This window comes from Narcine bancroftii, chromosome 1, assembly GCF_036971445.1.
Source record: "Narcine bancroftii isolate sNarBan1 chromosome 1, sNarBan1.hap1, whole genome shotgun sequence".
In the NCBI taxonomy this organism is placed as follows: domain Eukaryota; kingdom Metazoa; phylum Chordata; class Chondrichthyes; order Torpediniformes; family Narcinidae; genus Narcine; species Narcine bancroftii.
Window position 1 is genome coordinate 291567917 of NC_091469.1, and position 24949 is coordinate 291592865.

Below are 24949 nucleotides of genomic sequence, written 5' to 3' on the forward strand. Positions count from 1 at the left end.
CAGTATTAAGGGTGAATGGTCCGATAGCATTCTCGCTTTCGTTTTTCTTACTCTATCCTGCATACTAGCTGATAACAAAAATAGGTCTATTCTTGAGTATGTTTTATGTCTAGTCGAGTAGTATGAGTATTCCTTTTCTTTTGGGTTTTGTTTCCTCCATATGTCCACAAGTTTCATTTCTTGCATTGATTAATTATAAATTTGGTTACTTTGTTCTTCCTGTTAATTTTTTTCCCCGTTTTATCCATATTTGGATCCAAATTCAGATTGAAATCCCCTCCTATTAGTATGTTCCCTTGCGTATTAGCTACCTTCAAAAAGATATCTTGCATAAACTTTTGATCTTCTTCGTTAGGTGAATATATATTAAGTAGATTCCAATGCTCCGAATATATCTGACATTTTATCATAACATATCTCCCTGCTGGATCTATTATTTCCTCTTCTATTTTAAATGGCACATTTTTGCTAATTAATATAGCCACTCCTCTTGCTTTTGAATTATATGATGCTGCTGTTACATGTCCTACCCAATCTCTCTTTAATTTCTTGTGCTCCAATTCAGTTAAGTGTGTTTCTTGGACAAATGCTATATCTATTTTTTCCTTTTTCAGTAAATTTAGTAGTTTCTTCCTTTTAATTTGGTTATGTATTCCATTAATATTTAAAGTCATATAGTTCAGCGTAGCCATTTTATATTTTGTTTATCTTCTCTTTCCATTTTTCCATCATTACCTTTCCTCCTTTTCCATTTCTGTTTTCTTATTTTCAACTCTTTACAAGACAACATTCCTACAACATCCAACATTTTCCTTATTCTCCTATTTCTATCTTCTTTATCCCCAATCTCTCCTTCCCCTCCTGAGTTGTCCTTTATCCCTTGTCGGACAACCACATCTCCCCTCTCCATTTGGAATTGCGAATCCACTCGCAAGCGTCAACTGATTTTGCAGTGACCGCTATTTTCCCCCACGCAGCCCCCCCCAGAAAAGATTTCACTTTTCATATGTCACAAAGGTCACTCTTTTAATTCCCTCCTTATTCTCTCTATTCCATTACCTTCCCTTATTAATTCTTGTCTATACTATCTATATTTTCCTCTAATTACAGATACATTCACGTATGCACATTGTCTCTATTCACTCTTATACCTCTTTACCCGCATACATATCAATCGTGGTCATTTTTACCCTCATTACCCGTCTTCATCCCTCAGTCTATTTTTGTCTTTACCCACATACATATCATTCGTGATCATTTTTACTCTCATAACCCGTCTTCATCCCTCAGTCTATTTTTGTAATTGTTCTGCAAATTTTCGTGCTTCTTCTGGATCCGAGAATAGTCTGTTTTGTTGTCCTGGAATAAATATTTTCAATACCGCAGGATGCTTCAGTATAAATTTATACCCTTTCTTCCATAAAATCGCCTTTGCTGTATTGAACTCTTTTCTCTTCTTTAGGAGTTCAAAACTTATATCTGGATAAATGAAGATTTTTTGCCCTTTATATTCCAGTGGTTTGTTGCCCTCTCTTAGTTTTCCATTGTCTTCTCCAGTACCTTTTCTCTTGTAGTATATCTTAGGAATTTTACTACAATAGATCTTGGTTTTTGTTGTGGTTGTTGTTTAGAGGCCAATGCTCTATGTGCCCTTTCTATTTCCATTTCTTGCTGTAGTTCTGGACATCCTAGGGCCTTAGGGATCCATTCTTTTATAAACTCCCTCATATTCTTGCCTTCTTCATCTTCCTTAAGTCCCACTATCTTTATGTTATTTCTTCTGTTATAATTTTCCATTATATCTATTTTCTGAGCTAGTAGTTCTTGTGTCTCTTTAGTTTTTTTATTAGATTCCTCCAATTTCTTTTTTAAGTTTTCTACCTCCATTTCTGCTGCTATTGCCCGTTCTTCCATCTTGTCCATTTTTTTCCCCATTTCTGTTAAGGTCATATCTATTTTATTCACTTTCTCTTCTGTGTTGTTTATTCTTCTTAAATCATTGAATTCCTGTGTTTGCCATTCTTTAAATGACTCCATGTATCCTCTAACAAGAGAAAGTATATCCTTTACCTTGCCTTTCCCTTTATCTATTTCACTGTATTCTTCCTCTTCTTCTTCCTCTGGGTTGGCCATCTGTTGTTTCTTTGTTGCCCTTTCCTTCTCTTCTTTCTTGTTTCTATTGTCTTCTGTGGTCTCTTCTTGCTGCAGGTGTTCTGCAGCTGTCGTTGCCGGCTGTGGAGATCGACTCCCCAGCTGGTCCCCCCTCCCGTCGGTGTGTTTTTTTTCATGCGCGGTTGCGCACTTTTACTCGGCTCTGCGAGCCATTGTTGTAGTTCTTTTTCTACCGACCTGAGGATGCGGGCTCCTCTCTCCACAGCGGGCCTCTTCGGACAGGTAAGGCCTTCACCTTTTTCCTCCGTTGTCTTCTCTTCCTCTCTTCTTACCGTTGATTTTGATTTTTCTTTTTTTGTCTCCATCTTCTTTCCACCTTTATACTCACTTTTCTTTAACTTTTATTTCTGTGCCTTTGTATTTTCTCTTGTTTTTCCCGACTTTTCTGGAGAGGGCTGGAGTTCTCCGTCCGGCCACTACTCCATCACGTGACCCACCTTGAATGATGTTCTGATGTCCCCCTCAGACACCAATATCACAGGGTCCTCAGCCTTGGTTCTTCTTCTTAAGTGGGCATAGGTGTTCAGCTCATCAAGTAGTGAACCACAGCCATCTATTGTGTTCGCCCTCACATTGTAGGCTGTAATGGCCTGCACTCCCTGCCATAACTGGTGTGTATCTGTCTCTAGCTTCCTCCAGAACTGCTACCAAACCCTAGGCCTCTCCACCCCCATCTGCTGCAACTGGATTGTTGACTTCCTCATCAGAAGACCACAGTCAGTTTGAATTGGAAACAACATCTCCTCCTTACAGACGATCAACACAGTATGTGCGATTAGCCCCTGCTCTATTCACTATAAACCCTTGACTGTATGGCCAGGCATAATTCCAAAGCTCGCTACAAATTTGCCAATGACATTATGGTTGTCGGCAGAATCACAAATTGCAATGAGAAAGCATACAGGAGGGAGATAGAACAGCTTGTTGAGCGGTGTCATACCAACAATCTTGCACTCAACATGAGCAAAACCAAAGAGATGATTGTGGAAATCAGAACACTATCCAGTCCTCATCAAGGGCTCAGTATGGAGAGGGTCAAGAACTTCAAATTCCTAAGGTCAACATCTCCGAGGATCTGTTCTGGAGCCTCCATGTTGATGCAATCACAAAGAAGGCTCGCCAGTGGCTATACTTTATGAAGTGTTTGAGGAGATTCGGAATGTCACAAAAGACTCTTGAAAACTTCTACAGGTGTGCCATGGAGAGCATTCTGTCTCGTATGGAGGTGCCAACGCTCAGGACAAGAAAAAATTCCAGCTGGTTGTAATTTCAGCCTGCAACATCATGGGCACAGACTTCACTCTATCAAGGATATCTATAAGAGGGGGTGTCTTAAGAAAGCCGTCTCTATTTTCAAGGACCCCCATCAACCAAGTCATGCCTTCTTCACTCTGCTACCATCAGGGAAAAGGTACAGGAGCCTGAAGGACATCACAAGGACAGCTTGTTCCCTGAAGCCATCAGATTTCTGAATGATCAATGAACCAAAGACACGGCCTTACTTTGACTTTTCGTGAACTATTTTTATTTATTGTTGTAAGGTGGTTTATTTGAATGTTTGGACTGTGATGCTGCTCCAAAACAACAAATTTCGTGACTTGCTCATGACAATAAATTCTGATTCAGAAGTTCACATACAGAAAGGTACTATAAATATGGAAGTATTTTTGACAAATTTCATTTATCATATGACAAAGAAGTAGGCCAGTTTATGACAACTTGCAGCAATGCTGTTTTTTCACTAATTTTCCCCATTACCTCTTTACCTATATACCCATTAGCTCCCCTCAGTTGTTCCCACTCACCTGCACACTAGAGACAAGTTACATTAACCAATGCATTTTCCAGCCCACATGTCTATGGGATGTGGGAAGAAACCAGAGCATTCAGGGGGAACCAACATGTCATGGGGGAGAATATGTGAACTCCACCCAGACAGCTCCAGAGGTCAGCATTGAACCTGGGTCTCTGGAGCTGTGAGGCAATGGCTCTGCTACCTGCACCGCCATGCGACTCTGTCTTCTGTGTCCTGGGTGATTTCTGTTCTCTTGTTGGGTTTGTGATATTTTATCTGCTTGAATACTGCACTTTTGTACCAGCTCGTAGTGCAGGAATTTAATACAAAACAGCTGATATGTTGTCACTTTGCTATATATTCCAGATAAGTATGCCATTGATGGGTGAAAAAATGTGAGTAAATGCAGAAATCTAAACAACATGTCCCATTTCTAATTCTGTGCATTTGATAACTGAGCATTGATGAAGATGTATGGGCTGAGACTGTGGAGTAACTCAGTAGGTCAATCAATGTCCAGTGGAATCACAGCATCCTTGACCTTGACAGACTCTCTCAGATGAAGATGACTTGGTTACTTTCTAATCTCCTGTCTTAACCAGAATAAAATGTTTTCTCTGTACAATGAATGCACATTTCAATCTTTTTTTTTTAAATCTCGATGGCCTTGGTAATATATGATGTACAGCTTCTGTGTCATTTCTTTTGACACGTAATAACTTCATCCAGCAACTTTCTGAAATACCAGACTAGCGTGTGACTTAATCATGAAATCCTTCAACAAAAGACTCTATTGGAACATGTTGATGTTTGGACCTTGAATATAATGCAAGTGGCTCAATCATAAACAGAGTCTTTTATTTATTAAAAAAAATTCTGTGATGCTGATAACTATTACAAAGTGTTAGACTTTGCTGCTAAAATCGAGCATTTCAGTCAGTTCGAAAGTTTGATCTTCAATATTTTGAATGTTTATATCAACTTTTCAGTTATTGTCATTTTCAAAAGCAAAATTAGATTAAATCCTTTTTCACAAGTAGATATTTCCATTCTAAACACTTCATCTGGCTCCTCTGATCAATGTAAGTACAAAAATTATGTGACGGGCAAATGAACAGGAGACACACTAACACTTGTCTCGTGTACATGGACAGGAAACATACTATCACAAGTCTCGTGTACATGGTCAGGAGGTGGCTGGCATGAGTATCGTGTACGTGGACAAGAGGCATGCTCAGACAAGTCTCAGGTACGTGGGCAGGAGATACGCTGATACGAGCCTGTGAACATGGACAGGAGACAGGCCGGCATGGCCTCGTGTGCATGGGTAGGAGATGCGCCGGCACTGACCTTGTGTGCACGGGCCAGAGGCACACTAACATGAGTTCAACAGGAAAGTCAGGAGATGTTGTGATTCGGTGCTATACACAAAAGTGCTGGAGAACTTCAGCAGGTCAAGCAGCATCGATAGGAAGCAAGGGGATATAATCAACATTTCAGACCTGAGCCGTTCATCAAGGTATGAATAAAAAGGTGGGGAGTGTGGGTCCTTATTATTGCAGTGGACCTCCCATTCGCCAACCATTTTAACTCCACACCTTTATGTCTGTCCGTGGCCTCATGCACTGCCAAACTGAGGCCACCAGCAAATTGGGGGAACAACACCTAATGTTCCACCTGGATGCCCTCCAACCAGATGGCATTAACATTGACTTCTCCATTTTCTGTTATTCTGTTAGGGGACTTTCTCTCTCTCTGTTTCCTTTTCTCCAGTGCCCTACCCCTTCCCTTTCCATTCAGAGAGCTACTCCCTCCTCATCACTTCCCAGCTTTTTTTCTCTTTTTATCCTCTTACCCATATCCACCTATGAACTCTTGCCTATGGAGTTGTATTCCTCCCTCTGCCCCCTCTCTCCTTCCCCCACCTTTTTGTTAAGATGACTGCCCACTTTCTGCTCATAGCTTGATGAAAGGCTCAGGCCTGAAACATTGGTTCTCTAGCTTGGCTTCCTACGGATGCTGGGTGACCTGCTGAGGTTCTCCAATGCCTTATGTATTACACACTGACATGAGACAGTGGACAGCACACTTGCCTTTCCTACTTCACTGTCTTCATGCAATGTCACAGAAAGCACTATCAACTGAGCACAAAGTTTTGGAATTTGGACAGACAAGCAGAGGTGTGCCTTAGTACCTTTCAAAGAAAAGTAGAGTTGATAAATTAACAAATATTTAATCACCTCCACTGGTAAAGCAGCTTGGGGAAAGTGTTGAAATGGGAGAGGGCTTGAATTTTGGTTCTTAAATAAATGGAGTCATGGCAGAATCTCTGTCCATAGGAAGAACATCCTGCAGAGTGTGGGAAATCAGAAAGCATCCCACATCCTGAACAATCATATGTGGCATATAACATATGTCTGCAGATGCTGTGATTGTAGTAAAACACACCAAAATGCTGGAGGAACTCAGCTGGTCTTTAAAAGCAAAGATATATTGCTGGCATTTCGAACATGGGCCCTTCTTCAAGGAAGAAGCAGAATGTGCCAGGACATGTGGTGTAAGCATTCCCAACTGAAAGAACCCAAGGTCTTGATTTTGGACTAGGAACAATGACTGATCCCATGGATCTTTGAGACTGAGAGCTACCTTCAAAGAGATGGTCGCACACAGCTAGCCTGTCCTCTGCAGACAGAAACAGTATAGGAAGGCCAGCCAGGTCATCCACAGTGGATCAAACTAGCAGATTGGTATTCCCCTTTGAGTAATGGAGGCAAAGGCATCTAGGATCAGTCCAAGACTCCTTGGTATGGAATGGCACACTGACACATCTGTCCATGACCTTATGTATTGCCTGGTGAGACCACCCACAAATATGAGAAAACTCTCAAAAACTTCTACAGGTGTACTATGGAGAGCATTCTGGCTAGATGAAATAAATTTATTTCAACCATGGTGTCTGAAGATTTTCTTGATTTAATTCTGGTTGGTTACATCACTGTCTGGTAGGGAGGGGCCAATGGACAGGACAGGAAAAACTCCAGAGGGCTGTTAACTCGGCCTGTGACATCATGGATACCACTCTTCACTCCATTGAGGACATCGACGAGAGCCGGTGTCGTTAAAAAAAGCAGCCTCAATCCTCAAGGACCCAACCACCACCCAGGCCATGCCCTTTTCACTTTTCTACCATCAGGAGGGAGTTACAGGAGCCTGAAGACGAGTACTGAGTGGCACAAGGGCAGCTTCTTCCCCTCTGTCATCAGGTTCCTGAATGGACAATGGACCCCAGACACTGCCTCACGTTCTCTTCTTTTGCATGAATGTATTTATTTTTTATGTAATTTATAGCAAAATTTGCACCTGTAACGCTGCCACAAAACAACGAATTTTGTGACAAGTTCACAGCACAGCATGACTTTGACTTTCTTTAGCATTTTTTAAATTTTATTTTGTAAGGTGGTTTATATAAATATTTGCTCTTTGATGCTGCTGCAAAACAAGGAATTTTGTGACATGTTCATATCAATAAATTCTGATCCCTTCTCTTTTTGAGAGCTGACTTCCTTGTCCTTCTGCCCTCCTCCCTTATCACTTCGACCCTCCCACCTGTATCTACTGACTACCTCTTACTTGAGCTTGTGCTCCCCTTCCCCCCCACACACCTTTTTTATTTGGGTGTCTGACTTATTTACTGCGCACTGAATGAAGGCTTTGTCCTGAAGCATCATCTGCCTTTTATTTCCTGTGGCTCCTGGGAGACCTGCTGAGTTCCCCAGTGTTTATGTGCACTTCACTAACTAACATGACCCACCAACATCTTTCACAGGCCCACAGATTCCCAGATCATCTCTCCCTGCTTCCCTTCTCCATTTCTTCTGTATTTGTTCCCATGACGAGACCATCTGTTGAAATGGCCTCTCATGAAATGTCTTTTTCCCTCTGCTGTGGTGGATACACCACAATATTTCCCCACATCTTCTCGCATCTCACCCTCAGGAAGAGCAAAGCCAGGGCACCCCAAGACTCATCTTCCTCTACATCCACCTTCACATTCAACAGATTCTCCAGTTCCAATATGATCCCACCATCAGTCACAAAGCCCTCTCCTTTCCTTTCTGTATTTTGCAGGTACCAGCCACTTTGTGACTCTTGGTTTGTTCTTTCGTCCCCACCCACCATTCCCACAGCACCTCCCATGCAACCGAGGAGATGCAATACTTGTCCATTCACCTCTTCCCCTTCCCACCCAGGGATCCAAACAGTTATTCCGAGTGAAGCAGTGATTTGCTTCCATTTCCTCTCATCTTCTCTACCGCATCCAGTGCAGACGGGGGCCTTTAAAAAATTTTAGACATACGTTACGGTAACAGCCTCTTTCAGCCCATGGGCCCATTTAGACCCAATTGACCTACATCCCTGGTACTTTTTGAAGGGTGGGAGGAAACCAGAGCACTCTGAGGAAACCCATGCAGACACGGGGAGAACGTACACTCCTTACAGCGGTGGATTCAAACCCAGGTCATTGGTGCTGTAACACCGTTGCGCTAACTGCTTTGCTAACCAGGTCTTCTACTGGAGAAACCAAACACACATCAGTGATCATGTGTGGGGTGTCTGCTCTCAGTGAACAGGATGCCACAGACCTTACTGTAGCCTCCAGTTTAACTCACAATCCCGCTCGCACTCTGACCGACCGGTCTGTCTGCAGCCTTCTCCACTGCTGTATTGAGGAATAACATCCCATCCATAGTGTCTCCACCTCTGGGATGAATGTTAAATCCTCCAACTTCATGCTGATCACTCTTTCTCACTTCTAGAAAATTAATCCTAAAGATTAGTTCTTATGCCCCTCTCAACCTGATTTAGTCTTTTGTTTTACATTTCATTCCCCACCTCCCCTAGCTCTGGATCTGAACATTGGTAACCTTGCAATTTCCTGCCAGTTGAGAGGAAGTTTGACTGACCGGAAATATTAACCGGTTTTTCTCTCCACAAATGAATTCGTCCAGCTTTTCCTTTTATGTTTCATATTTTGGCACATTCTGGGTTTTTTTCTAATTATAATTAACAATCTTAGCTCTGTTGTTTCGGATTGTCTTTTGGGAAGACTGACTATAACCTGACTGCTTTTCTTTAAGGGGGGATGTGAAGTAACCCCCCCCCCCCCCCGCCCCCCGAACAAGTGAACCACCAGGGTGTGAGGTGTGAATTGGTGCTGATAGATTGGGGGACTTCACTAAAAAAGGTTGATGTGCATAGGTCATGGATAATTGTTAATGTCTACGTCAATAACAAAATGGTACATTCTTGAATGGCACGAAAACAAGTATGGGTGGCTTACATAGGAAATTAGGGATGATGTCGGAGGAAACATTGCCAGAGAAAGCAGCTGGCCTGAGTTTAGAATTCAGCAAAAGTGCATGAAATGATTGATTAAGAGGCACAGGTGGAGTATGAGATAAGTTTGCAGGGAATAGAAAAACTGCCTGTTAAAGTTTCTATAAATATGTGAAGAGGAAAAAAAAGCAGTGAAATCAAAACAGGATCATTGGCAAGTGAGAGTGTGAAAAGGGGCTAGAGATGGGGGGAGTGGAACTGGGAACAAAAAAATACTGTCCTGTTTCATAAAGGCCACAAATCACCTGAGAAAGATCAGGAACTTGAAGGGCTCGTCTCAAACGTAGGTTATGTATTTTTACCTTTGCTATATAAAGGACCCTGCTTGACCTGCTGAGTTTCCCCAGCTTTTTGTTTTGACTTCAACCATGGTGTCTGCAGATTTCATGTTTTACTTCCCCACCACCAACATTTTGGGTACACTGCTGTCCAAGCATAAGAGAGATTCTAAGGCTTGATATCTCTCGTGACTGACTCACCTCTTGCAGCCTTCACAGTATCTACAAGACACAAGTCAGGAATTAAATGTAAACCTATGTAAACCTCTTCATGCAGCTCCAGGAACTCTGAGGAAATTCAATACTAGCCAGATCAAAACAGCCCACTTCATTGACACCCTATATCAACCCACTAAACCTTCCTTGATCATTGCTGAAGTGTTCAATATCTGTGTAATGTGCTGTAGTTATTTTCCCAGGCTAGTCTGTCAGCATCTTCTAGTGCAGACCTCGATCACCAAGAAGGATTTGGGCAGCAGGTTTTTGGGAACTTAAGCCTTGCAGGTTCTCCTCCAGGTCACACCATTTTGACTGAAGGTATTGCCTCTCCTTTGTTACTGCTGTCACTAAATCCTGGTATGTTCTCCTCAGAAGGAGTGCAGTGGTTTAAAAAGGCAGATCACTACCACCTTATGGTGAAGGCGCTCCCAAGAAGTAATTAGGGAGAATATACCACAATTTAGGCACTGTTTGCACAATGCTGTTACAGCACCAGGGGATCTGGTTTTCTCCCACCCTTCAAAAAAAATCGGGGGTGTAACTCATTGGGGTGTAATTGGGTGGCATGAGCTCATGGGCTGAAAGACCTGCTACTATGCTGTATGTCTAAATTTAAATTTAAAAAATTCTTGAGTCCATTTAGGGATGGGCAGTAGGTACTGCTCTGTAATTATTGCCAGATCTTGAAAATCAAAAAGTACTGTAATAAAAGTCTTAATAACTCCAGAGGGAGTTGTGTTTCAACCTGGAGCCTTTTGGGGTGAGGGTACAGGCATTGGTGGTTTGAACTGGGCTTAGTAGGAGAAAGGCAACCATAGATAGATCAGTTTCCGAGAGGTAGGGGCTAAAATTGGACATAGAAGAGAGCAATTCAGCACAAAAGCTCAGAAATGTGTTTAGAAGGCACAGGTCTTGATGGGCTCAGGCCTGAAGCATCAACCATTATTTTTCTCCCACGGATACTGCTTGCATTTGTGTTTGGCTTTTGAGTTATATAGATTGTTGATAAGACTGCATCTTGAGCATGGTGTGCATGATCTCCAATCCAGCAAGAATTAACGTAAATTGAATGTATCAAATTGTGGGAGTCCGAGACCAGGATGAACAGAAAAGCTAATTTCCTTAGCCATTATGGAAAGGGCATAGCTTGAAGCTGATTGGTAGAATTATGAAAGGGAGATAAGAAAATGTCTTCACAAATTTCCTGGTCAGAAATGGAGTTCACTGCCTTAAAAGGTAGAGGGGGCAGAAGCCTTCACCACACTTCACAAATACTTGGAGGAATACTTGAAGAGCCCAATCTCCAGGCAGTTTACCGAGAGGTAGATAGCAATGAGCTGATGAATTAGGCACTGTAAATTTCAGTGGGTCTATTCTACTGTCCTCATTCTTTTGAATATACTTCAACAATGAATAGCTCTCCAACCCCATTCCTCCTCACCCTGCTTGTGTTGTGCCCTCCCTCTCTTATCTACCTATTACCTCCTGCCTTTGGGACCGTGCTGCATCCCTCTACCTTTTTGTTCGGACACCTACCTACATTTTGCTCATACTGTGATGAAGGGCTCAAGCCTTATGTATCTTTATCGTTGCTATATAAAGTATCTTTATCATTGTTATATAAAGTACACTGTTTCACCTGCTAAGTTTCTCTAGCATTGTGTTTTTACTGAATATACTTCAGAATCAGAATTTGTCATGAACATGTCACAAAATTTGTTGTTTTGTGGCAGCACTGCAGATGCAAATGTTGCTATGAATTACATTTTTAAAAATAAATAATTTAGTGTAAAAGGAAGAGAAAGTGAGGTAGTATTTGTGGTTCACTGCCCATTCAGAAATCTGTTAGTGGATAGGATGAAGCTGTTTTTGTACCACTGGGTGTTCGTCTTCAGGCTCCTGTACCTCCTTCCTGATGTTAGCAGTGTGAAGAGGGCATGGCCTGGGTGGTGGGGGTCCTTGGTGATAGAGGCTACTTTCTTGAGACACCGCCTCTTGTAGATATCCTTAATGGAGTGAAAACTAATGTCTGTGATGCCACTGGCTGAGTTCACAACTCTCTGTATCCTTTTCCTGTCCTGTGCATTGGCAGCTCCACATGAAATGCAACCAGTCTGAATGCTCTCCACAGTCCACCTGTAGAAATTTGCAACAGTATTTGGTGACATATCGAATCTCCTCAAACTCCTCACGAAGTATACCCTCTGGTGAGCCTTCTTCATGATTGCATCGACTTGGAGGACCCAGGACTGATCTTCTCAGATGTTGACTCCCAGGAATTTGAAGTTCTTAATCCATTCCACTGCTGATTCCTTGATGAGGACTGGTTCATACTCCCTTGACCTCCCCCCTCCTGAACTCCACAATCATAGTCCAGCCTGATAACTATGCAGCACATTTAACACACAGTTGTCAGTGTGAATGGACTCGCTCAATGGTATAGTCAAAGAGTTGGAAGTTCCTTCAGAGTGAGTTTTCTCATGTGGCAGTTTCTTTAGAAATTGTTTCTGCCTTGTGGCATCATTTGAACACCTTGAGACAAGACAACATTGTTCCTCCTTGATGCTATCTGCTGCTGTACTGTGAATTGGCCTCATTAATTCCAGTTTCCATTGCATTGTGGGAGTTGTCCAGAGGGATTTTTGGGGTGCCATTATCTCTCTTCCATGTACTTTGTGAAATTGGGAGGAAGAATAAGAGCACAATTAACTTCTCTATCTTAATTAGCTAAATCCAATAAAGCGCTGAAATGCATAGTAATGTTATTGCTGCACTCCAGTCAAATATTCTGCTAGATTTTGGCAATATTGATAGGTTCAGCATTTTTTAAAATTGCCTTCATGCTGCATATTGACGTCCCTGTGATTAAACATACCAAAATGCTGGAGGAACTCAGTGGTCTTTTCAGCATCTATAGGAGACAAAGATATATTGTCAACGTTACAGGCCTGAGCCCTTCTTCAAGGAAAAATAAGAAAAGGCAGAAGCAGGATATATCAGAATTCAAAGGGGGAGGAATCCAGACCAACAAAGGGTGTTAATTGGATATGATAAGGGACCAGGACTTCTATGCCAGATTATCAGAGATGTCCTCTTTCTTTAAACAATGTAGCTTTCCCTCTACCACCATCAACTCGACACTCTCTCGCATATCCTCCATTACCCGCACATCTGCCCTCGCCCCATCCACCCCCCCCCATGTGCAACAAGGACAGGATTCCTCTTGTGCTTACCTGCCACCCCTCCAGCCTCAGCATTCAACACATCCTCCTCCGCCACCTACTACATGATTCCACCACTAGATGCATTTCCCTCTCCTTCCCTCTCTGCTTTCCGCAGGGACTGTTCCCTCCGTGACTCCCTTGTCCACTCCTCCCTCCCCACCAATCGTCCCCTTGGAACCTACCCTGTGACTGCAGGGGATGCTCCACTTATGCCCAAACCTCCTTCCCCAGCACCATTAGGGGCCCCAAACAGACCTTCCAAGTGAAGCATCATTTCACGTGAATCTGCAGTGGTCATCTACTACAAATGGTTCTCCTGCTATGGTTTCCTGTACATTGGAGATACTAAACGCAGACTGGGAGATCACTTTGTGGAGCACTTCAGCTTTGTCTGCCGCAATAGCATAGATCTCCCAATGGCCACCCATTTCAATTCTCCATCCCATTCCCTTGTCGACATGTCTGTCCATCGAGATTAGAATTAGATAAAATAGGGGAAAAGATACCTGAACACATATTATATAAATGGGACGAAAAATTGATACAACATAGAACTTCTCCAGTATTACATCATCTCCTCAATATTTGGAAGAAGATTCATGTAGAAAGAAATAAAATAAATTATCAATTACCAAAACTAATATTGATGCAAAATAAGCTACTCCCTTTTACAATAGACAACCTTTCCTTTAGAAAATGGGAAAAAAAAGGGATTAAAAGAATAGAAAATTGTTTTTCAGGAAGTAGATTCTTATCCTTTGAACAAATGAGAGATAAGTACAATATAACTGGAGATACAGCGCTGGCATATTACCAACTGAGATCCTACTTGAAAGATAAATTAGGAAGCAATTTGAGTTTACCAGAGGGAAGTAACCTTGAATATGTGATTACAGATACAATGTTAATCAAAAGATTTATAACAAATATGTATATTAAACTGCAAGAAAAGGAGAATGAGGAAACAAATGGTAAAAATAAACAAAAATGGGAACAAGATTTAAATATAAAGATAAAAAAGGAAACATGGGAGAAATTATGTTCTGGAACGATGAGAAATACAATAAATACGAGGCTACGTATGATACAATATAATTGGTTACACAGACTATACATTACACCGCAAAAGTTAAATAAATGGGACCCAACAGTATCTGATAGATGTTTTCGATGTAAAAAAGAAATGGGAACAACAATTCATGCAATCTGGACATGTGAGAGAGTAGAAAAATTTTGGGATGATCTCAGTCAGATATTAAATAAAATAACAGAAAACAATATACCAAAGAATCCAGAGATCTTTCTCCTAAGTAACATAACAAACAAAGAATTTGGAATTGATTTGGAGGATGCACAAAAAAGATTTGTTAAGATAGCCCTAGCCGTAGCAAAAAAAATGTATTATGTCAACCTGGAAATTGGAAGATAATTTGAAAATACAACTATGGTATATAGAAATGAATAAATGTATTCCATTAGAAAAAATAACATATAGTTTAAGAAATAATATTGAAATATTCGAACAAGTATGGGAGCCTTACATTAAATACAATAGCGAAAACCTACCGGGGACAAACATTACTTAAGTTGATGGAAGGAGAAGGAAAGAAAAGAATGGACTCAGTAGAAATTCTGGTGTATTTTTGTTGAATGACAACATTGTCTGACTGGCTTAATGCAACCTAGATTGTATACCTAAAATGGATGAGAGGGGGGGGGGGGTGGGGGGGTGGCTTGGGAGGAGGGGGGGGGGGGGGAAGAAAAAGTCACTGTATATGTGTGAAAAAGAAAAAGTGTATATCATGGCTAATGTGATTTATGGTGTGAAAAATAAAAATTAAAAAAAAAAGACATGTCTGTCCATGGTCTCATGTACTGCCAGACTTAGGAACAACACCTCATCTTCCAAATGGGCCCCTCAAACCGGATGGCATTAATATTGACTTCTCTGGCTTTCATTAAACCATCCCCTCTTTTCCCCCCCCCCCACCCCCCCCCCCCCCCCCACAACTCCCTTTTTTGTCTCTCCCACAGACAAGATAAATTCTTACTTGTCCCTTATCACATCCAATTGTCACCCTTGTTGGTCTGGATTCCTCCCCCATTGTTTGAATTCTGAGACTTTTTAATATTACCTGCTTCTGCCATTTCTGATTTTTCCTTGAGGAAGGGCTCAGGTCTGAAACATCAGCGATATATCTTTGTCTCCTATAGATGCTGAACAGACCAGCTGAGTTCCTCCATCATTTTGGTGTGTTTACTATAATCTGAAACCTATTGTGTTTCTCCCCATCTGTTTTGTTCAGGTCAAATTGAACAATCCTGTGAGGCACTTTGAAGAACAGAAACTTTCCCCTAGCATTCATCACCAATCCATTCTCACTTATCCCATCTGCTGTTTGTGGAATAACTACAAAAAGTGTTGAAAATACTTAGCAGGTCAGTTACATCTGAGGAAAGAGTTAACGTTTCACATCTTAGTCAGAACTGAAAGTAAGAAAACAAGTTAGCTTTAAATTGCGGGGGTTGGGGGGGTGGTGGAATAGATAGGACAGAGCAATTATCTCTAATAAGGTGAAGGCCATGGTGATATACTGTATACAAATTACAGGATTAATCAGGACTGTTGGAGAGAGAAAACATAGGGACATGTAAAACCTGAACAAAGATGTTCCACAAAGTGCCTCTCTGTCACCCAATCATTCCGTCTGGGTGGACTGAACTTACAGATGCCTGTAGTAAAACACAAAAGTCTGCAGACACAGTGGTTTTTTTAAAAAAATTTATTTTTCACACTATGCATCTTATTAATCAAAAAACTCACAAACATTTCCCTCTTGAATATACACAGTATCATTTTTCTCCCCTTTTCCCGCCCTCCCTTCCCTCCCTCCTTTCCATCCCCTCCAAACCCATTAAACGTTCAACATATACCCACTAAACAATGTCATCACACAATGAAAATAAACAAGAAAATTGTGTCATCTACTTTTACACACTGGGTCAGTTCATTTCGTCTTCTCATTCTATCGTTTTAGGGGATAAGCCCTCTCTGTTGCTCTGTTGTGTTCCAAGTACGGTTCCCAAATTTGTTCAAATAATGTGACTTTATTTTTTAAATTATATGTTATTTTTTTCCAATGGAATACATTTATTCATTTCCATGTACCATTGCTGTACTCTCAGGCTCTCTTCTGATTTCCAAGTTGACATTATACATTTTTTTGCTACAACTAAGTCTATCATAATAAATCTTTTTTGCGCTTCATCCAGTTTGAGGCCTAATTCTTTATTTCTTATATTACTTAGAAGAAAGATCTCTGGATTTTTTGGTATGTTGCTTTTTGTAATTTTATTTAATACCTGATTTAGATCTTCCCAAAACTTTCTCAATTTCTCACATGCCCAAATTGCATGTACTGTTGTTCTCATTTCCTTCTTACAGCGAAAACATCTATTTGATAATGTTGGATCCCATTTATTTAACTTTTGGGGCGTGATATATAGCCTGTGTAACCAATTATATTGTATCATGCGTAACCTCATATTTATTATATTTCTCATAGTTCCGGAGCATAACTTTTCCCATATTTTTTTTTATCTTTATGTTTACATCTTTTTCCCACTTTTGTTTGGGTTTATAGCTTATTTCATCATTTACCTTCTCTTGCAGCTTGATGTACATGTTTGTTATAAATCTTTTTATTATCATTGTGTCTGTAATCACATATTCAAAGCTGCTTCCTTCTGGTAATCTCAGTCTGCTTCCCAATTTGTCCTTTAAGTAGGTTTTCAGTTGGTGGGATGCAAACATTGTACCATGAGTTATTCCATATTTATACTTCATTTGTTCAAATGATAATAGAAAATTATTTTTTGGGAAATAATTTATTCTTTTAACTCCTTTTTTCTCCCATACTCTAAAGGAAAGGTTATCTATTGTGAAAGGGATTAGTTGATTTTGCGTCAATAATAATTTTGGTAGTTGGTAATTTGTTTTTTTCCTTTCTCCGTGAATCTTCTTCCAAATGTTGAGTAAATGGTGTAGTACTGGTAAACTTCTATATTGTACCAGTTTTTCATCCCACTTATAAAGTATATGTTCTGGTACCTTCTCCCCTATTTTATCTAGCTCTATCTTGGTCCAATCTGGTTTTTCCCTTGTTTGATAAAAATCTAATAGATACCTTATTTGTGCTGCTCTATAATAATTTTTAAAGTTTGGTAGCTGCAAACCACCTTGTTTGTACCATTCTGTTAATTTATCTAGCGCTATCCTCGGTTTCCCCCCCCCCCCCCTTCCCTTTCCATAAGAATTTCCTTATTATACTCTAGTTCATTGAAGAATTTCTCTGTTAAGGGAATTGGTAACAATTGAAATAGGTATTGTATCCTTGGGAAGATATTCATTTTAATGCAATTTACCCTTCCTATCAGTGTTAGTGGTAAATCTTTCCAATGTCCTAAGTCATCTTGTAATTTCTTCATTAATGGCTGATAATTTAATTTGGAAAGATGGCCTAAATTATTATCTAATCTAATACCTAGGTATCGGATTGCTTGTGTTTGCCATTTAAATGGTGATTCTTTTCTAAACTCTGTGTAATCCGCATTATTCATTGGCATCGCTTCACTTTTATTTGCGTTGATCTTGTATCCCGATATTTCTCCATATTCCTTCAATTTCTTATGTAATTCTTTTATTGATAATTCTGGTTCTGTTAAGTATATGATGTCATCTGCAAATAAACTGATTTTATATTTCTTCTCTTTTATTTTTATCCCTTTTATTTTACTTTCTGTTCTTATCAGTTCTGCCAATGGTTCTATTGCTAAAGTGAACAGTGAGGGAGATAGTGGACATCCCTGCCTAGTAGACCTGAATTCAATATATATCCATTTACTGTCACCTTTGCCATTGGTCCCTTATATAATGCTTTAATCCAATTAATATATTTCTCTGGTAGGTTGAACTTCAGTAATACTTTGAATGAATAATTCCATTCTACCCTGTCAAAGGCTTTCTCTGCGTCTAAAGCAACAGCCTCTGTTGGTATCTTATTTCCTTGTACTGTATGGATTAAGTTAATGAACTTACAGACATTGTCCGTTGTTCGTCTTTTCTTAATAAATCCAGTTTGATCTAGTTTTACTATTTTTGGTACACAGTTGGCTAATCTGTTTGCTAGTAGTTTTGCTATTATCTTATAATCTGAATTAAGTGGAGATATTGGTCTATACGATGCTGGTGTTAGTGAATCTTTCCCCATCTTTGATATTACTGTAATTATTGCTGTTTTACATGAATCTGGCAAGTTTTGCGCTTCTTCTATCTGGGTTCATTACTTCCAGGAGAGGAGGAATTAATAACTCTTTAAATGTTTTATAGAATTCTATTGGGAGTCTGTCCTCTCCAAGCATTTTATTTTTCGGTAGCTTTTTTAATATATCCTGTATTTCCTCTATTTCAAATGGTTTTATCAATTTGTTTTGCTCCTCTTCTTGCAATTTTGGTAGTTCAATTTTAGCTAAAAACTCATCTATTTTGTCAGACACTGTGGTTGAAGTAAAAACAATGCTGGAGAAACTCAGCAGGTCAAACAGTGTCCTTTATATAGCAAAGATAAAGATACATAATCAACATTTTGGGTTTGAGCCTTTCATCAAGGTATAGACAAAATGGTGAAGGGAGGAGCATGGTATCACAGGCAAGAGGTAATAGTGGAATACTAGCAGTTTATTTATATAGCACATTTAACCCAATGCACGTTGATCTAATGCACGGAACATACAATTAGGAATCAATTGGTTACTGTCTAAACGATGACAGGCACCCAAAATACACTGGCGCAGCCATCTTTTTACATAGACTATCCAACTTAGAACATTAATTATTTAATCACAGCAATGAACAACTTCCCAATTTCAAATGAACAACAGTGCTACAAACACCAGACTTCAAAGAACAAGCAGTGAACACAAATAAGCCCAGTTGCAGTTCCATTTGGATGTTACAAAAAGTCCAACCGCTGCCATCATAGGGCTGGTTTACCAGCATAGGCAGGACTTAGATGTTAAAGTCTACCAGCTTCAAGAGGGGAAATACCAACCAAGTCACAGTTTATCGAGGTGGTGGAGCAACAGTTTGCCTCAAACCCCAACCCCACTCCCTCCCAACCTTGGGCAATCCTCAGGTTGACATCGACCATGACCAACAGATCCTTTGGAATTTCTCAGGGCTAACACTGCTCCACCGCTCCAGTCATATTGGGACACCATCTCCGTCTCTGCCTCGTTGCATCATTTCCACAACTATCAAAGCAGGCACCACTAGAAGACCATGGCCAAAGCCACATCACCATGATACTCACAGCTCGGTCTCTTCAGTAGACCTCACTCCACAACCATCGAGATGCAAACCTTGTGGCTTCGTCTCAGCGACCTGCTCATTGTTTCGCAACCCAGGTTGCAGTTCCAGACACACTGTGTTTCACCAAAAACTCTTGTCGAATCCAAGTTTGTGCCCAGCGGGTCTACTTGTTAATTACAGCAGTCCTGGGATCCAGAGCAGCTGCAGCTGCGACCGGAAGGGAGGGAGGGCATCCCTCTATCTTTCCTACAGCTCTCCATCCCCATCCCTCTCCATTCACAGAGCCACCGCACCTCTCCTATTTGCTGGTGTGCCCTCCCTCCTTTATCTACATATTGCCTCCTGCCTGTGGGTCTGTGCTCCTGGTCCCTGCCCCTCAATACCCCATCCCACCATTTTGTTCAGGCCCCTGCCTACATTTTGGTCATATCTTGATGAAGGGTTCAAGCTCAAAACATTGGTTATGCATCTTTATCTTTGCTACATATGTATTGTTTGTCTGTACAGTATATGTGTTATGCTGGTTGTGTTTTGCACCGAGGACTGCAGAATGTGGTTTCGTCGGGTTGTACTTGTACAATCAGATGACAATAAACTTGACGTGATAAAGTACAGTTTGACCTGCTGAGATTCTCCAGCATTGTGTTTTTACATGCCTATCACTTGAATTCTCCATCCCACTTCCACTCATGCTTGGCATTTTGCCTGTTACATCCAAGCCCAGTGCAACCTGAGGGATCAGTTCCTCGCCTTCCATCTGAACACCTTGTAGTCTTCAAGATTTAATCATTCCCAATATCTTGCTTCTTCAGATTGTATCCAGACTGACTGTTTCTGCTGTAATCAAGTCATCAAATTTATTGTCATCTGATTGTACAAGTACAATCCAATTAAACAACGTTCTCCAGCCTTCAGTACAAAATACATAGACACACAACCAGGTATAACACTCTTACAGACAAACAAAACAATCCGATCCATTTCTCTGCGGCAGCCATACCACACTGTGATGCAGCCAGCCAGGATACTCTCGATATAGCTTCTCTAGAAGGTTGACATAATGGTGGCCAGTAGCTTTGCCTGATTCAATCTTCTCAGAAAGTGCAGTCACTGTTGCACCTTCCTGACAAATGAGGAGATGTTGAGGGTCCACAATAGGTCACTAGTTAAATGAACTCCACTCTCTCTACTAGTGTAGTGGAGGGTTGTCGTTCGTGGTCCTCCTGAAGTCCATGATCATCATCTCCTTTGTCTTGTCCACATTGACGTTCAGGTTGTTACTTTTACACCATTTCATGAGATTCTCCACCTCTTCTCTGTAGTGCGACTCATTGTTGTTGCTGATGAGGCCAATGACTGTTGTGTCATCTGCAAGCTTGATGACACTGTTGGAGCTGGGTCTGGCGACGCAGTTGTAGGTCAGTAGCAGGCTGAGCACACAGCTCAGTGTGATGGTGCTCAACATTCTGCTACTGACCCAGACAGATTGTGGTTTTTCTGTTAGGAAGTCAGGTTCCAGTTTTAAAGAAATTTTGAGTCCCATCAAGGACAGCTCTACCAGCCTCTAGGGAATGATTATATTAAACAACAAGTTGAAGAAAATGAACAGTAGTCTGGCAAATGAGCTGACATTCTCCAGGTGGGTCAGGACAGAGCGAAGGGACAAGGCTATAGCGTCGGTTTCTTCCATAGGTGAATTGAAATGGGTCCAGCATCCATGAGAGGTGTCCTTTGATGTGTTGTATCACCAAACGCTTGAAGCATTTCATAATGGTGTTCAGTGCCACAGGGTGGTAGTCATTGAGACCTGTTGCCCTGTGGGATGATGGTGGCTGTCTAATATTAACTTCCTGAATCATAATAGGCTACAGATGCTGTGACTGTAGTGAACAGTCGAAAATGCTGGAGGAACTCAGCTGGTCTTTTCAGCAACTATAGGAGACAAAGATATATCGCCGACATTTTGGACGAGCTTCTTCAAGAAAAAAAATCAGAAATGGCAGAAGCAGAGTATATCAGAAAATCTCAGAATTCAAACATGGGTGAGGTGTTAATTGGATATGATAAGGGACGAGGTAGAATTGATCATGTCTGTGCAAAAGAAGACAGGGAATGGAGAGACGATGGGGTGGGGGTGGAGAAGTGCATGGGGGGGTGGTTTTAATGAAAGCCAGAGGTGTCAATATTAATGCCATTCGGTTGAAGGTACCCAATTGGAAGATGAAGTGTTGTTCCTCCAATTTACAGGTGGCCAAAGACTGGCAGTGCATGAGACTATGGACAGACATGTCGGCAAGGGAATGGGATGGAGAATTGAAATGGGTGGTCTCTGGGAAATCCACACTATGTGGCAGACAGAGCCAAGGTGTTCAACAAAGCAGTCTTATGAACTTTCTCCTAACTTTCTTCATTACTATCAGTGGGCATCCCCAGCAACCTCCTTTCGATTTTGGGTCTCGGTAACAACTCTGAACTGGATTTCACAGCCTTGGTTTGATTTTTCTTTCTGCTGAACCACACTTGTTTGGTATGCACTGGCTCTCAGTAAAGCAGCGAGAGCTGTGGTCTGAACTCCCCTGGATAGCTTCCAGTGATCACTGCTCCAGATTGAATGTTGAAAGTTTTTTTCTGCAAGGTAACATAACTATGTTTAAGTTGTAATGACTCAATAATTATAAAATAAAAGTAATTGATGTTCCTCTTTCCCTTTAAATGTTCAGGGACCTCGGAACATCATTAACAAATCTCCAGGTGCTCTGGATGGCTCGCTGTGGACTGACAGACTTGGATGGAATTCCTTCTTTCTGTTCTTTAAAGGTTTGTAAAGTCATTGATTTATTAAGCAGTTATCACCAGTGAGGGCCACAAAGTGTTTAAATCTGTTATTAAGGCAAGGGAACAGATGAAATTATGCGGAGAGGAATGAGAGGCTCCATGGACATTTTATTGTTTCTTTTTTTATTGGATTAATGAAGCAGGAGCTCTCTAAAATAATTTGGGCACCACCCAGTCCCACATGTTCCTGTCAGTAAGGATATTGACGTCTATGCCCCATCCACATTCACAGCACCAAAGGAGGCCATCTACCCCATCTTTGTCACTGCATTTCAACATATTTCATTCCTTTCTTTCCATGTGCTTGACTTGCCCCTGCATCAGTCCACAACTAGCCTACTAACTCTACTGCTCTTCATAACCACAAATCAATCCCAAATTAATTCCAGTGCCTTCTCTCCTGGATCAGTTCCAAATTGCTTCTGCTCTCCTGGTATTCCCTCACATTTCCTATTCTTCTCTTCAATGTTTTTGTGGCTTCTATTAACGATGCAATTGTCTGCCTCATTAGCTTCTTGTCACAAAGCATTCCCTGCTCCATCACTCCTCTGTGGAAATGTTGAGCTAACCTTTTCCCTTGCTCCCTTGGTGATAATTTTCTTTTTCACTGATTCACATGAAAGGAAATGATCTGTCCCCATTTACTGAATGTAAGGTTGGCTATTAATACCCAGGCCTGGGTGTTTAGACCCTCAGCAGGCTCTGCTTCTGTGTCACTAGGATACACAGTGCTGTCGAGGTCTTTTTTTTTGCTTTGAATGTGCAATTACATTTTATGAATTTTTCATCTTTATATCTGAAAGTATGTGACAGAGTGGAGCAAAGATACCTGTGGATCCCTGCTGTTTAAAGATTAATGTTTTGTGTTGGAACATGAAAGGAGACATAAAATCCATGAAGTAAGGGTTCATGTCACAAGATTGGTGAATAATAGGAATGGAAAGTGACCAGTTGGAAAAGTGAAATTGCAGAATGACTGTGGCACACTAAAACCTGAATATTATTGCAGCTGGGGGAGTCACGTGATGGAGTAGTGGCCGGTCAGGGAATTCCAGCCCTCTCCCGAAAAGTTTAAAAAAAACACACAAAGCACAAAGGTACAAGATTAAAATTTATAATAAAGTAAAAATAAAGGTGAGAAGAAAATGGCAGCGAAGAGAGAAAAGTTGAAAACAACGGGAAAAAAAGAGGAAGAAAGAATGTCAGAGGAAGAAGGTGAAGGCCTTACCTGTCCGAAGAGGCCTGCCGCAGAGAGAGAAGCCCGCTCCCGCAGGTCAGTGGAAGTCCCGGGCTCGGGACTACAAAAATGGCTCGCAGAGCCGAGTAAAAGTGCGCAACCGCGCATGAAAAAAAACGAACTGATGGGAGGGGGGAACAGCTGCGGAGTCGATCTCCACAGCTGAGAGAGACACCTGCAGCACAGCAGCAGGTGCAGAACACAGACAATAACGACAACAAGAAAGAAGAGGGTAAAAAGAAAACAAGGAAACAACAGATGGTCAATCCAGAGGAAGAAGAACAGAAAGAAGTGGAAGAAGAAGAGACAGGCAAGACAATGGATGTATCTTTTTTTAAAGAATATATGGAATCAGTGAAAGAATGGCAATTACAAGAATTTAATGAGATAAAAAGAAGAATTAAGAATGCAGAAGAAAAAATGAATAAAATGGAAATGGCCATGTCAGAGATAGGAAAAAGAGTGAAAAATATGGAAGAACGAGAAACAATTGTAGAAATGGAAGTAGAGGAATTAAAAGAGAAATTAGAAGAATCTAATAAAAAAGTTAAAGAGGCACATGAGCTGTCAGCTCAGAAGATAGATATAATAGAAAACTATAATAGAAGAAATAATATAAAGATAGTGGGCCTTAAGGAAGATGAAGAAGGCAAGAATATGAGAGAATTGGATCCCCAGGGTCCTAGGAAGACCAGAATTACAGGAAGAAATGGAAATAGAGAGGGCACATAGAACTTTAGCCCCGAAACCACAACCGCAGCAAAAACCAAGATCCATTTTAGAAAAATTCTTAAGATATACAATAAGAGAAAATATATTGGAGAAAGCAATGAAGAAAGTAAGAGAAGACAAAAAGCCACTGGAATATAAAGGTCAAAAATTTTTTTTCTATCCAGACATAAGTTTTGAACTCTTGAAGAAGAGGAAGGAGTTCAATACAGCAAAAACGATCTTATGGAAAAAAGGATATAAATTTATGTTAAAGTACCCAGCGGTACTTAAAATAGTTATTCCAAGGCAACAAAACAGACTATTCTCGGATCCAGAGGAAGCAAGGAAATTTGCAGAACAACTACAAAACAAGCAGAGAGATGAAGACATGTAATGAGAGTAAAAATGACCACGAACTATATGTATGTGTGTAAAGGGGTATATGTGTGTATATATATATATAGTGTGTATACATGAATGTATCCGTATTTAGAGGAAAATATATAGAGTATAGACAAGAATAAATAAGGGAGGGAAAGGGAATAGAGGGAATAAGGAGGGAATTAAAAGAGTGACCTTTGTTACATATGAAAATTGAAATCTTTTCTTGGGGGTCTGGGTGGGGAGGAGTTACGGTCACTACAAAATCAGTTGACATTTGCGAGTGAATTCGCAAATCCAAATGGAGAGGGGAGATGTGGTTGCCCGACA

The 24949-nt window shown here is 40.8% G+C and overlaps 1 protein-coding gene across 5 annotated transcripts in view; it reads left to right on the forward strand.

The window, feature by feature from the left end:
* The window catches only part of lrrc56 (leucine rich repeat containing 56), a 162305-nt gene that overhangs the window by 84543 nt on the left and 52813 nt on the right, over positions 1-24949 (forward strand). For 4 of the 5 annotated variants that reach the window (XM_069904041.1, XM_069904033.1, XM_069904049.1 and 1 more), the window contains one exon: positions 22176-22272. In XM_069904041.1, coding sequence (XP_069760142.1) covers positions 22176-22272 — 97 coding nt within the window. Of the gene's footprint in view, positions 1-5009; positions 5217-22175; positions 22273-24949 lie in introns of those variants that run through there. The other variant, XM_069904064.1, reaches the window with a different exon arrangement.